General features: G+C 51.5%; 1 protein-coding gene across 2 annotated transcripts in view; it reads right to left on the bottom strand.

The window, feature by feature from the left end:
* Window positions 1-2140: 2140 nt before the first annotated feature.
* The window catches only part of fhl3a (four and a half LIM domains 3a), a 60041-nt gene continuing 48245 nt past the window's right edge, over window positions 2141-13936 (bottom strand). Inside the window, exons 4-7 of one of the 2 annotated variants that reach the window (XM_062466418.1) lie at window positions 3713-3882; window positions 3179-3365; window positions 2738-2893; window positions 2141-2409 (exon numbers count right to left, since the gene is read on the bottom strand). In XM_062466418.1, the coding sequence (XP_062322402.1) occupies window positions 2745-2893; window positions 3179-3365; window positions 3713-3882 (506 nt within the window). In that variant the 3' untranslated portion in view covers window positions 2141-2409; window positions 2738-2744. Of the gene's footprint in view, window positions 2410-2676; window positions 2894-3178; window positions 3366-3712; window positions 3883-13936 lie in introns of those variants that run through there. The other variant, XM_062466417.1, reaches the window with a different exon arrangement.

Below are 13936 nucleotides of genomic sequence, written 5' to 3' on the forward strand. Positions count from 1 at the left end.
TCCAGAGGAGAGGCCCCAGAACCTTCTGGACCTGCTGAACACCACCGAGGGCCAGAGGAGAGGCCCCAGAACCTTCTGGACCTGCTGAACACCACCGAGGGCCAGGGGAGAGGCCCCAGAACCTTCTGGACCTGCTGAACACCACCAAGGGTCAGAGGAGAGGCCCCAGAACCTTCTGGACCTGCTGAACACCACCGAGGTCCAGAGGAGAGGCCCCAGAACCTTCTGGACCTGCTGAACACCACCGAGGGTCAGAGGAGAGGCCCCAGAACCTTCTGGACCTGCTGAACACCACCGAGGGCCAGAGGAGAGGCCCCAGAACCTTCTGGACCTGCTGAACGCCACCGAGGGCCAGAGGAGAGGCCCCAGAACCTTCTGGACCTGCTGAACACCACCGAGGGTCAGAGGAGAGGCCCCAGAACCTTCTGGACCTGCTGAACACCACCGAGGGTCAGAGGAGAGGCCCCTGAACCTTCTGGACCTGCTGAACACCACCGAGGGTCAGGGACTGACACACACACACAATGCTGGACACATTACATCTAGATTTTTAATGAGACTTAATCAACACATATAACTGGACATTGTAATATAATTGACTTTAAACTGATTCAAATTACATTTTCCATCTTGTAGATGGAACAGCATCTTTAGTTAAAGCAAACAAATGGTAAACGGTAAATGGACTGCATTTATATAGTGTGTTTTCTACCTTAGCAGCACTCAAAGCGCTTTACATTTTGCCTCTCATTCACCCATTCATACTCACACTCACACATACCGACGGCAGCGAGCTGTCGTGCAAGGCACCGGCCTGCCCATCGGGAGCAACTTGGGGTTCAGAGTCTTGCTCAAGGATACTTCGGCACATGGCCTGGGAGGAGTCGGGGATCGAACCGCCAACCTTGCGATTAACAGACGACCCTCTCTACCCGAGCCACAGCCGCCCCGACAACAAAAGAATATTGTCCCTCTGACTCGCCAGCATCAAAGCTCAAATAATCATAAAGGCACTTATATAGTTTTCATACACTGTGTGTGCCGACCAACGACAATAAAAAACATTTGCGACACTCAAAATCAAAATGTGTTTTTGGCGTTTTTGTGTTGCATCATATAGACCTGAGAGCAGAACATACGAGTAAGAAGTAGTGAGCAGGGGAGAGGGGTGAGAGGAGGGAGACATGGGGGAGAGGGGGAGACATGGGGGAGAGGGGTGAGAGGAGGGAGACATGGGGGAGAAGGGTGAGACAGGGATGAGACAGAGGGAGACAGGGGTGAGACAGGGGGGAGAGGGGTGAAACGGGTGAGACAGTGGGGATACAGGAGCGAGACAGGGGTGAGACAGGAGTGAGACAGGGGGAGACAGGAGTGAGACAGGGGGAGACAGGAGTGAGACAGGGGAGATACATGAGTGAGACAGGAGTGAGACAGGGGGGAGAGGAGGGAGACATGGGGGAGAGGAGGGAGACATGGGGGAGAGGGGTGAGAGGAGGGAGACATGGGGGAGAAGGGTGAGAGGAGGGAGACATGGGGGAGAAGGGTGAGACAGGGATGAGACAGAGGGAGACAGGGGTGAGACAGGGGAGAGAGGGGTGAAACGGGTGAGACAGTGGGGATACAGGAGCGAGACAGGGGGGAGACAGGAGTGAGACAGGGGGAGACAGGAGTGAGACAGGGGGAGACAGGAGTGAGACAGGGGAGATACATGAGTGAGACAGGAGTGAGACTGGGAGACAGGAGTGCGACAGGGGGAGACAGGAGTGAGACGGGAGTGAGACATGGGTGATACAGCAGTGAGACAGGGTGATACATGAGTGAGACAGGGGAGACATGGGGAGACAGGAGTGAGACATGGGGAGACATGAGTGAGACAGGGGAGATACAGGGGGATACAGGAGTGAGACAGGGGGGATACAGGAGTGAGACAGAGGTGCGACAGGGGGGAGAGGGGTGAAACGGGTGAGACAGTGGGGATACAGGAGCGAGACAGGGGGGAGACAGGAGTGAGACAGGGGGAGACAGGAGTGAGACAGGGGGAGACAGGAGTGAGACAGGGGAGATACATGAGTGAGACAGGAGTGAGACAGGGGGGAGACAGGAGTGAGACAGGGGGAGACAGGAGTGAGACAGGGGGAGAGGGGGGAGAGGAGGGAGACATGGGGGAGAGGAGGGAGACATGGGGGAGAGGAGGGAGACATGGGGGAGAGGGGTGAGAGGAGGGAGACATGGGGGAGAGAAGGGAGAGGAGGGAGACATGGGGGAGAGGGGTGAGAAGAGGGAGACATGGGGGAGAGGGGTGAGATGAGGGAGACATGGCGGAGAAGGGTGAGAGGAGGGAGACATGGGGGAGAAGGGTGAGACAGGGATGAGACAGAGGGAGACAGGGGTGAGACAGGGGGGAGAGGGGTGAAACGGGTGAGACAGTGGGGATACAGGAGCGAGACAGGGGGGAGACAGGAGTGAGACAGGGGGAGACAGGAGTGAGACAGGGGAGATACATGAGTGAGACAGGAGTGAGACTGGGAGACAGGAGTGCGACAGGGGGAGACAGGAGTGAGACAGGAGTGAGACATGGGTGATACAGCAGTGAGACAGGGTGATACAGGAGTGAGACATGGGGAGACATGAGTGAGACAGGGGAGATACAGGGGGATACAGGAGTGAGACAGGGGGGATACAGGAGTGAGACAGAGGTGCGACAGGGGCGAGAAAGAGGGAGACAGGGGTGAGACAGGGGGCGTCTATTGACTGTTGCAGTCTCGGCAGAGGATCTTGTCTCCGTCGGGGAAGAATCCAGCCCCAACTAGGGACCCGTGGCAGAGGGAGCAGTGGAAGCAGGCCTGGTGCCACTGCCGCTCCTCAAACGAGATGTACTTCCCCCCGCCGAACCCTGCAGCCAAAGGACAGCTATGTCACTCACCCCTCTCTATTAACACCTGTTGCTAGGTAATTAACAGGTATTGCTAGGTGATTAATAGGTATTGCTAGGTGATTAACAGGTGTTGTTAGGTAATTAGCATGTGTTGCTAGGTGATTACCAGGTGTTGCTAGGTGATTAATAGGTATTGCTAGGTGATTAACAGGTGTTGCTAGGTGATTAACAGGTGTTGTTAGGTAATTAGCATTTGTTGCTAGGTGATTACCAGGTGTTGCTAGGTGATGGCGGCAGGCCTACCTGTGATTGGCTTAGCGCAGGCCTCACACTTCTTGGCGTAGAGGCTACTGAAGCACTGCAGGCAGTAGGGGCTGTCGTCCCGGGAGGTGAAGTGCTGTCCGGCCAGCTGTACCTGGCAGCCCGCACACACAAAACACTCCCGGTGCCATGGCTCGTCCCGGTAGGTCACCCCGCCTTTAGCCAGGGTCTGGACACAGAGGAGCAAAGACCCATCCTTTAGCCAGGGTCTGGACACAGAGGAGCAAAGACCCATCCTTTAGCCAGGGTCTGGACACAGAGGAGCAAAGACCCATCCTTTAGCCAGGGTCTGGACACAGAGGAGCAAAGACCCATCCTTTAGCCAGGGTCTGGACACAGGGGAGCAAAGACCCATCCAGAGCAGGTCAGCCTGGTGGAAGTCATGACAATAGTTCCGTGTGTTGGTCCAGCTCACCTGTACCCTGCCCAGGTCTCATCCTCCTCCTTCTCCCCCTCTTCCTCTCATCCTCCTCCCATTCCTCTCCCTTTGCTTACCTCCCTCCCTCCCTCCCCTACCTGTTTGCAGCGCGTGCAGCGTGGAGCTAGCTTGTCCTCATAGCAGGCCACGCAGTAGTGCTCCTCCTTGTCCGGGATGAAAGACTTGGCGCCGATTGGCTGCTCACAGCTGTGGCACACGAAGCACGCCTCGTGCCATGTAGAGCCCCCATACTCCAGCTTCCTGGTGCCTGGGGGGCGGGAAGGGGAAAGAGACGGGAGAGGGAGTGAGTACAGTAGACAGGGAGAAAGGGAGGGGGTAGAGAGAGACAGGAGCAGGGAGGGGGTAGAGAGAGAGACAGGAGCAGGGAGGGGGTAGAGAGAGACAGGAGCAGGGAGGGGGTAGAGAGAGACAGGAGCAGGGAGGGGTTAGAGAGAGACAGGAGCAGGGAGGGGTTAGAGAGAGACAGGAGCAGGGAGGGGGTAGAGAGAGACAGGAGCAGGGAGGGGTTAGAGAGAGAGACAGGAGCAGGGAGGGGGTAGAGAGAGAGACAGGAGCAGGGAGGGGGTAGAGAGAGACAGGAGCAGGGAGGGGGTAGAGAGAGACAGGAGCAGGGAGGGGGTAGAGAGAGAGACAGGAGCAGGGAGGGGGTAGAGAGAGACAGGAGCAGGGAGGGGGTAGAGAGAGACAGGAGCAGGGAGGGGGTAGAGAGAGAGACAGGAGCAGGGAGGGGGTAGAGAGAGACAGGAGCAGGGAGGGGGTAGAGAGAGACAGGAGCAGGGAGGGGGTAGAGAGAGACAGGAGCAGGGAGGGGGGAGAGAGAGAGACAGGAGCAGGGAGGGGGTAGAGAGAGACAGGAGCAGGGAGGGGGTAGAGAGAGACATGAGCAGGGAGGGGTTAGAGAGAGACAGGAGCAGGGAGGGGGTAGAGAGAGACAGGAGCAGGGAGGGGGTAGAGAGAGAGACAGGAGCAGGGAGGGGGTAGAGAGAGACAGGAGCAGGGAGGGGGTAGAGAGAGACAGGAGCAGGGAGGGGGTAGAGAGAGACAGGAGCAGGGAGGGGGTAGAGAGAGAGACAGGAGCAGGGAGGGGGTAGAGAGAGACAGGAGCAGGGAGGGGGTAGAGAGAGACAGGAGCAGGGAGGGGGTAGAGAGAGAGACAGGAGCAGGGAGGGGGTAGAGAGAGACAGGAGCAGGGAGGGGGTAGAGAGAGACAGGAGCAGGGAGGGGGTAGAGAGAGACAGGAGCAGGGAGGGGGGAGAGAGAGAGACAGGAGCAGGGAGGGGTTAGAGAGAGACAGGAGCAGGGAGGGGGTAGAGAGAGACATGAGCAGGGAGGGGTTAGAGAGAGACAGGAGCAGGGAGGGGGTAGAGAGAGACAGGAGCAGGGAGGGGGTAGAGAGAGAGACAGGAGCAGGGAGGGGGTAGAGAGAGACAGGAGCAGGGAGGGGGTAGAGAGAGACAGGAGCAGGGAGGGGGTAGAGAGAGACAGGAGCAGGGAGGGGGTAGAGAGAGACAGGAGCAGGGAGGGGTTAGAGAGAGACAGGAGCAGGGAGGGGGTAGAGAGAGACAGGAGCAGGGAGGGGTTAGAGAGAGAGACAGGAGCAGGGAGGGGTTAGAGAGAGACAGGAGCAGGGAGGGGGTAGAGAGAGACAGGAGCAGGGAGGGGGTAGAGAGAGAGACAGGAGCAGGGAGGGGGTAGAGAGAGACAGGAGCAGGGAGGGGGTAGAGAGAGACAGGAGCAGGGAGGGGTTAGAGAGAGAGACAGGAGCAGGGAGGGGGTAGAGAGAGAGACAGGAGCAGGGAGGGGGGAGTGTTAGGGTTAACCCTAACCCATGTAACGTTTAATGGCCACGGCTCCAAAGACTCTTGATCACACATCACTCATAAGGTTTCCAGGTACAAACATAATCCCCGACTAACAGACCCCTTCTACAATATACTATATCCTCCTTTTCCAAGTAAGATAGTCCCCTTTGACTGAATAACTGGACCTCAAAACAATTTCAGCAAATGACATTGGTCACAAACAACCATACTTTTTTGGGTGTGCTCAAGCCTTCGGCGAGAGCACAACCTTTGTTCTCTCACATATATATTATTGTGAGAATGCTGTTAAGCATTCTCACTATTGCTTTTCAACTTCTCAGTTCTTCCGCCGTTTTTTGGCCTTTAACTCGTTCTGCATACTTTAACCGATTCCTACAACTTTTGTATCAAAACGTTCAGCTCCTTCAGGAGATGATGGCTATGACTTTTGGTATTTCTCACTTTTATACTTTTTAAGACATTAAGGTTTTTGTGCAAATTATTCTCCCATTAAAAGTAATGGTAAATCCTTTCAAATCATTAAAAAGCTTCCTCCTCTTTCAAACGTAACTACTTCAGCTTACCTTCAGCTAGAGACACCATTCAACCTTTAAAATGTTCACAAGACATTCAGCTATTCCCAAATGATTCAGCTTTTTCAAATGTTCAGCCAATTTTGAATTATGACAGTTTGAAATACATTAAAATGTTTGCTCCTTCTTGATTTTTATGACTCACTCACACATTTTTGAAATTCATTTCAGCTTGCGGGTATTTTCTCATTTCTCACTTTTATACTTTTTAAAATATAAAGGTTTTTGTGCAAATTATTCTCCCTTTAAAAGTAATGGTAAATCCTTTCAAATCATTGTTGGAATGCTGCTCCAGCCCCTTTAAAAAATACCTTTTGGTTGCTTTGAAGCTTCAGCTTATAACTTTCTACTAAATTTTCACTATTTTCAGCTTTTTTAGCATGGTCAGCTATCCCCATTCAGGTTTTCAGCATTCTCACTGCTGTTTCGCAGGAACAGCCTTTTCTAGTTATTGGTGGCCAAGCCGCGAAGCGGCGAAGCCACTTAAGTGTTTCTACCTTTTCTTATTGGTGGCCAAGCCGCGAAGCGCCGAAGCCACTTAAGTGTTTCTACCTTTTCTTATTATTATTACACTTCTTCTGCCATTGGAGTCTATGGCAGCCCCTAGAACCGTATGGTAAAAAGTTGTGAAATTTGGCACACTCATTAAGCACAGTCCCCTCTTTATATTCACCAAGTTTCATGTCTCCCATTGGAGCACTCTAGCGCCACCAACGGGTCAAAGTTGGACTTGTGTTTACACACGTAACTTTTGAACCGTATGACCGATTTTCAAAAATGAGGTACCATTGGATTCCCTGGGTCAAGACGAGTTCAACACACCCTATGACGTCAATTTCCGGTTATATAGATTTTCCGCCATTTCCGGTTTTATCGAAAACCTTTGAAAGCCTACTCCTCCTACAATTTTTCTTTAATCTTCCCCAGAATTGGCACACATCATCGTCAGAGCAACCCTCACAGAAGTTATCCAAAGATTTTTGATTTTCAAAACCGTTTGTCCGGTACAGCCAATCAAAATCGGCAGCAAAGACACCAAACAGGAAGTTGGGTCATATCTCAGCCAATCCTTGAGAAATCAACACCAAACTTGGTATGATGACTCGGAACCCTCATCTGAGGATGTCCAAACAATTTGGTGTCATGTGATCACTGGGCGTGGCCGCAGGATGCAAAAATGTGTTTTGGCCAATAACTGTTGATTCGTTTGCCTTTATTAAGTGATTCCTTTGTCTCATGATATCTTGGGACATCCCGTGTGTGACACATGATAACTTGTGATAACAGCGGAATTGATGCGGCCGCCATTTTGAATTACTGAAAAAACATTTTTTCTGTACTCCTCCTACAAATGTTTTCCAATCTTCACCAAATTTGGCAGAGATCATCTTCAGACCAAGCCTCACAAAAGCCATCATATGTTTTTTGGATTTTCAAAACCGTTTGCCCGGTACGGCCAATCAAAATGTGCCGTTAAGCCAGCAAACAGGAAGTTGGGTCGTATCTCAGCAAATCTTTGATGGATTCACACCAAACTTGTTGTGTGTACTCGTAACCCTCTTCTGAGGATGTACAACATGTTTTATGGGTCATTCGATTGCTTGGCCACCTCATTGCTGCTTGCAGCTATATATATATATTTTTTTTATTTCTTTTTGCCCCCCTAAAACTCAGTCAATATTTGGCCTACATAGACAACGTAGGTGTCAAAAGTTTCGTCTTGGTAGCGATTGAGTTGCTTGTATTGGGATTTACGTTCCGTTGCACGGTTTAAGTAGAAATTACGTTTTTGTGTCGAAAAGTGAAGCTAACGTTGGCTAACTTGCTAACCACAGTCAATGACGCTACTTACGTCACTAACGTCACGAAAACTCGCGTGACTACCTCTAGCAGAATATTAGTTTAGCAGCTCGTTAACTTCTGGGAGATAGCTAGGCTAACTATAGCTTTACTGCAAGGCAGCTGCAGAAACGCCACAAGCAAAGAGGCCAGGTGATAACTATTTACTAATTTTACTTTGTGATATGACACACAATTGTGATGTGTAATGTACAATATAAGATGATATTATTAAGGAAGTACATCTACTTTCGGAAACAGTAGTCTACTATTTCACTGAAGTATTAGCATCATGACATTAACGCAATCGCTACCAAGACGAACACAGCAGTAGTCTACTGCTGTACCGTAGTAGTACAATTTACCGGGGCAGCTTCTCCACACAGGGCTATATCGCATTTTGCGTTGTTACTGACAATGATCGCTACCAGTGAGCTTTTTATGAATGAGCGATTTTCCACTAAATAAATGTCAAGCTTATTTACGTTTTGGGGGGCATATTTTCAGTTAGCAGATGGTACTGTTTGAATCGTGATTCCATCTTCTACTGCCGGGTAACGTCGTAGAATAATCTTCAAAGGGGGTTCTTTATTAATGAATGAATGCAATGAGTAGGCTAAATGCCTGAAAATATCATGAGAAGGGAAAAACTTAAAATGACGTTTAAGTCATAGAGATTAGGTCAATTTTTACACCGGTCGGCCCAATTTATTCGTTTTGTTTCAACGATGAGGCTGCCACTTGCAGGGGAAATGAGAAGACATCTATTTCATTCTACACTTCACTCGTATTTTCAGTTATAAATGAGCAGCAAAAAAAAAAATGCTTTTAAATCTATGTCATCTTTATAAATAATAAGTATGCATTTTTATATAAAATATACAGAAATATCAGTTGTAAAAATGTCATTCAAAAACGGACCCCTGTGCAACCGACGCAAGCAAGCACACCCTACAATTTCCCCAGATATTGTACCCTCTCTAGTTTATGCATACAATATGACCTGAGAAACACAAACTGATTTGCATAAAACTCATATCTGTTTTAACTAATATTATTCAGTTAACTAACATTAACTTAAACTTAACCCATCAGCAGGTCACAATCATCAGCATTAGCTCACAGAAGCTGCCTGTGCTCTCTTCACAGGCAGGTGCACTCTGGTCTTGCTGTGGGCTGAGAGGTGGTTCTGAGTCCTCCGTTGGTAAGGCTTCTGGCTATTCAACTAGCTCAGACTCAACATCTCTCTGCAGACTTGGGTGGATTCTCCTTAGATGCCACCTGTTTCTCCTGAAAGTGACACCACTGGGGGTTTGCACATCATATGCACGCGGATCCCCTCTTTTGCTTATGACTGTTGCTGGTTCCCATCCATGTTGTGTTGTCATATGAACTGTGGTACCAGGAGTGAACTCAGGCAGTACAGCGTCTAGAGTAGAGGCCTGTGGAACACACCAGTACAGAGTCTAGATTAGAGGCCTGTGGAACACACCAGTACAGCGTCTAGAGTACAGGCCTGTGGAACACACCACTACAGCGTCTAGAGTAGAGGCCTGTGGAACACACCAGTACAGCGTCTAGAGTAGAGGCCTGTGGAACACACCAGTACAGAGTCTAGAGTAGAGGCCTGTGGAACACACCAGTACAGCGTCTAGAGTAGAGGCCTGTGGAACACACCAGTACAGTGTCTAGAGTGGAGGCCTGTGGAACACACCAGTACAGTGTCTAGAGTAGAGGCCTGTGGAACACACCAGTACAGCGTCTAGAGTAGAGGCCTGTGGAACACACCAGTACAGCGTCTAGAGTAGAGGCCTGTGGAACACACCAGTACAGTGTCTAGAGTAGAGGCCTGTGGAACACACCAGTACAGAGTCTAGAGTAGAGGCCTGTGGAACACACCAGTACAGCGTCTAGAGTAGAGGCCTGTGGAACACACCAGTACAGCGTCTAGAGTAGAGGCCTGTGGAACACACCAGTACAGCGTCTAGAGTAGAGGCCTGTGGAACACACCAGTACAGCGTCTAGAGTAGAGGCCTGTGGAACACACCAGTACAGCGTCTAGAGTAGAGGCCTGTGGAACACACCAGTACAGAGTCTAGAGTAGAGGCCTGTGGAACACACCAGTACAGCGTCTAGAGTAGAGGCCTGTGGAACACACCAGTACAGCGTCTAGAGTAAAGGCCTGTGGAACACACCAGTACAGCGTCTAGAGTAGAGAGGCCTGTGGAACACACCAGTACAGCGTCTAGAGTAGAGGCCTGTGGAACACACCAGTACAGCGTCTAGAGTAGAGGCCTGTGGAACACACCAGTACAGCGTCTAGAGTAGAGGCCTGTGGAACACACCAGTACAGCATCTAGAGTAGAGAGGCCTGTGGAACACACCAGTACAGAGTCTAGAGTAGAGAGGCCTGTGGAACACACCAGTACAGCGTCTAGAGTAGAGGCCTGTGGAACACACCAGTACAGAGTCTAGAGTAGAGAGGCCTGTGGAACACACCAGTACAGCGTCTAGAGTAGAGGCCTGTGGAACACACCAGTACAGCGTCTAGAGTAGAGGCCTGTGGAACACACCAGTACAGCGTCTAGAGTAGAGGCCTGTGGAACACACCAGTACAGCGTCTAGAGTAGAGGCCTGTGGAACACACCAGTACAGCGTCTAGAGTAGAGGCCTGTGGAACACACCAGTACAGCGTCTAGAGTAGAGGCCTGTGGAACACACCAGTACAGCGTCTAGAGTAGAGGCCTGTGGAACACACCACTACAGCGTCTAGAGTAGAGGCCTGTGGAACACACCAGTACAGCGTCTAGAGTAGAGGCCTGTGGAACACACCAGTACAGCGTCTAGAGTAGAGGCCTGTGGAACACACCAGTACAGCGTCTAGAGTAGAGGCCTGTGGAACACACCAGTACAGCGTCTAGAGTAGAGGCCTGTGGAACACACCAGTACAGCGTCTAGAGTAGGGGCCTGTGGAACACACCAGTACAGCGTCTAGAGTAGAGGCCTGTGGAACACACCAGTACAGCGTCTAGAGTAGAGGCCTGTGGAACACACCAGTACAGCGTCTAGAGTAGAGGCCTGTGGAACACACCAGTACAGCGTCTAGAGTAGAGGCCTGTGGAACACACCAGTACAGCGTCTAGAGTAGAGGCCTGTGGAACACACCAGTACAGCGTCTAGAGTAGAGGCCTGTGGAACACACCAGTACAGCGTCTAGAGTAGAGGCCTGTGGAACACACCAGTACAGCGTCTAGAGTAGAGGCCTGTGGAACACACCAGTACAGCGTCTAGAGTAGAGGCCTGTGGAACACACCAGTACAGCGTCTAGAGTAGAGGCCTGTGGAACACACCAGTACAGTGTCTAGAGTAGAGGCCTGTGGAACACACCAGTACAGCGTCTAGAGTAGAGGCCTGTGGAACACACCAGTACAGCGTCAAGAGTAGAGAGGCCTGTGGAACACACCAGTACAGCGTCTAGAGTAGAGAGGCCTGTGGAACACACCAGTACAGCGTCTAGAGTAGAGGCCTGTGGAACACACCAGTACAGAGTCTAGAGTAGAGGCCTGTGGAACACACCAGTACAGCGTCTAGAGTAGAGGCCTGTGGAACACACCAGTACAGCGTCTAGAGTAGAGAGGCCTGTGGAACGCACCAGTACAGCGTCTAGAGTAGAGAGGCCTGTGGAACACACCAGTACAGCGTCTAGAGTAGAGGCCTGTGGAACACACCAGTACAGCATCTAGAGTAGAGAGGCCTGTGGAACACACCAGTACAGCGTCTAGAGTAGAGAGGCCTGTGGAACACACCAGTACAGCGTCTAGAGTAAAGGCCTGTGGAACACACCAGTACAGCGTCTAGAGTAGAGGCCTGTGGAACACACCAGTACAGCGTCTAGAGTAGAGGCCTGTGGAACACACCAGTACAGCGTCTAGAGTAAAGGCCTGTGGAACACACCAGTACAGCGTCTAGAGTAGAGGCCTGTGGAACACACCAGTACAGCGTCTAGAGTAGAGGCCTGTGGAACACACCACTACAGCGTCTAGAGTAGAGGCCTGTGGAACACACCAGTACAGCGTCTAGAGTAGAGAGGCCTGTGGAACACACCAGTACAGCGTCTAGAGTAGAGGCCTGTGGAACACACCAGTACAGAGTCTAGATTAGAGGCCTGTGGAACACACCAGTACAGCGTCTAGAGTACAGGCCTGTGGAACACACCACTACAGCGTCTAGAGTAGAGGCCTGTGGAACACACCAGTACAGCGTCTAGAGTAGAGGCCTGTGGAACACACCAGTACAGAGTCTAGAGTAGAGGCCTGTGGAACACACCAGTACAGCGTCTAGAGTAGAGGCCTGTGGAACACACCAGTACAGTGTCTAGAGTGGAGGCCTGTGGAACACACCAGTACAGTGTCTAGAGTAGAGGCCTGTGGAACACACCAGTACAGCGTCTAGAGTAGAGGCCTGTGGAACACACCAGTACAGCGTCTAGAGTAGAGGCCTGTGGAACACACCAGTACAGTGTCTAGAGTAGAGGCCTGTGGAACACACCAGTACAGAGTCTAGAGTAGAGGCCTGTGGAACACACCAGTACAGCGTCTAGAGTAGAGGCCTGTGGAACACACCAGTACAGCGTCTAGAGTAGAGGCCTGTGGAACACACCAGTACAGCGTCTAGAGTAGAGGCCTGTGGAACACACCAGTACAGCGTCTAGAGTAGAGGCCTGTGGAACACACCAGTACAGCGTCTAGAGTAGAGGCCTGTGGAACACACCAGTACAGTGTCTAGAGTGGAGGCCTGTGGAACACACCAGTACAGTGTCTAGAGTAGAGGCCTGTGGAACACACCAGTACAGCGTCTAGAGTAGAGGCCTGTGGAACACACCAGTACAGCGTCTAGAGTAGAGGCCTGTGGAACACACCAGTACAGTGTCTAGAGTAGAGGCCTGTGGAACACACCAGTACAGCGTCTAGAGTAAAGGCCTGTGGAACACACCAGTACAGCGTCTAGAGTAGAGAGGCCTGTGGAACACACCAGTACAGCGTCTAGAGTAGAGGCCTGTGGAACACACCAGTACAGCGTCTAGAGTAGAGGCCTGTGGAACACACCAGTACAGCGTCTAGAGTAGAGGCCTGTGGAACACACCAGTACAGCATCTAGAGTAGAGAGGCCTGTGGAACACACCAGTACAGAGTCTAGAGTAGAGAGGCCTGTGGAACACACCAGTACAGCGTCTAGAGTAGAGGCCTGTGGAACACACCAGTACAGAGTCTAGAGTAGAGAGGCCTGTGGAACACACCAGTACAGCGTCTAGAGTAGAGGCCTGTGGAACACACCAGTACAGCGTCTAGAGTAGAGGCCTGTGGAACACACCAGTACAGCGTCTAGAGTAGAGGCCTGTGGAACACACCAGTACAGCGTCTAGAGTAGAGGCCTGTGGAACACACCAGTACAGCGTCTAGAGTAGAGGCCTGTGGAACACACCAGTACAGCGTCTAGAGTAGAGGCCTGTGGAACACACCAGTACAGCGTCTAGAGTAGAGGCCTGTGGAACACACCAGTACAGCGTCTAGAGTAGAGGCCTGTGGAACACACCAGTACAGCGTCTAGAGTAGAGGCCTGTGGAACACACCAGTACAGCGTCTAGAGTAGAGGCCTGTGGAACACACCAGTACAGCGTCTAGAGTAGAGGCCTGTGGAACACACCAGTACAGCGTCTAGAGTAGAGGCCTGTGGAACACACCAGTACAGCGTCTAGAGTAGAGGCCTGTGGAACACACCAGTACAGCGTCTAGAGTAGAGGCCTGTGGAACACACCAGTACAGCGTCTAGAGTAGAGGCCTGTGGAACACACCAGTACAGCGTCTAGAGTAGAGGCCTGTGGAACACACCAGTACAGCGTCTAGAGTAGAGGCCTGTGGAACACACCAGTACAGCGTCTAGAGTAGAGGCCTGTGGAACACACCAGTACAGCGTCTAGAGTAGAGGCCTGTGGAACACACCAGTACAGCGTCTAGAGTAGAGGCCTGTGGAACACACCAGTACAGCGTCTAGAGTAGAGGCCTGTGGA

Source organism: Osmerus eperlanus, chromosome 7 (assembly GCF_963692335.1).
Source record: "Osmerus eperlanus chromosome 7, fOsmEpe2.1, whole genome shotgun sequence".
NCBI classification, from domain to species: Eukaryota; Metazoa; Chordata; class Actinopteri; order Osmeriformes; family Osmeridae; genus Osmerus; species Osmerus eperlanus.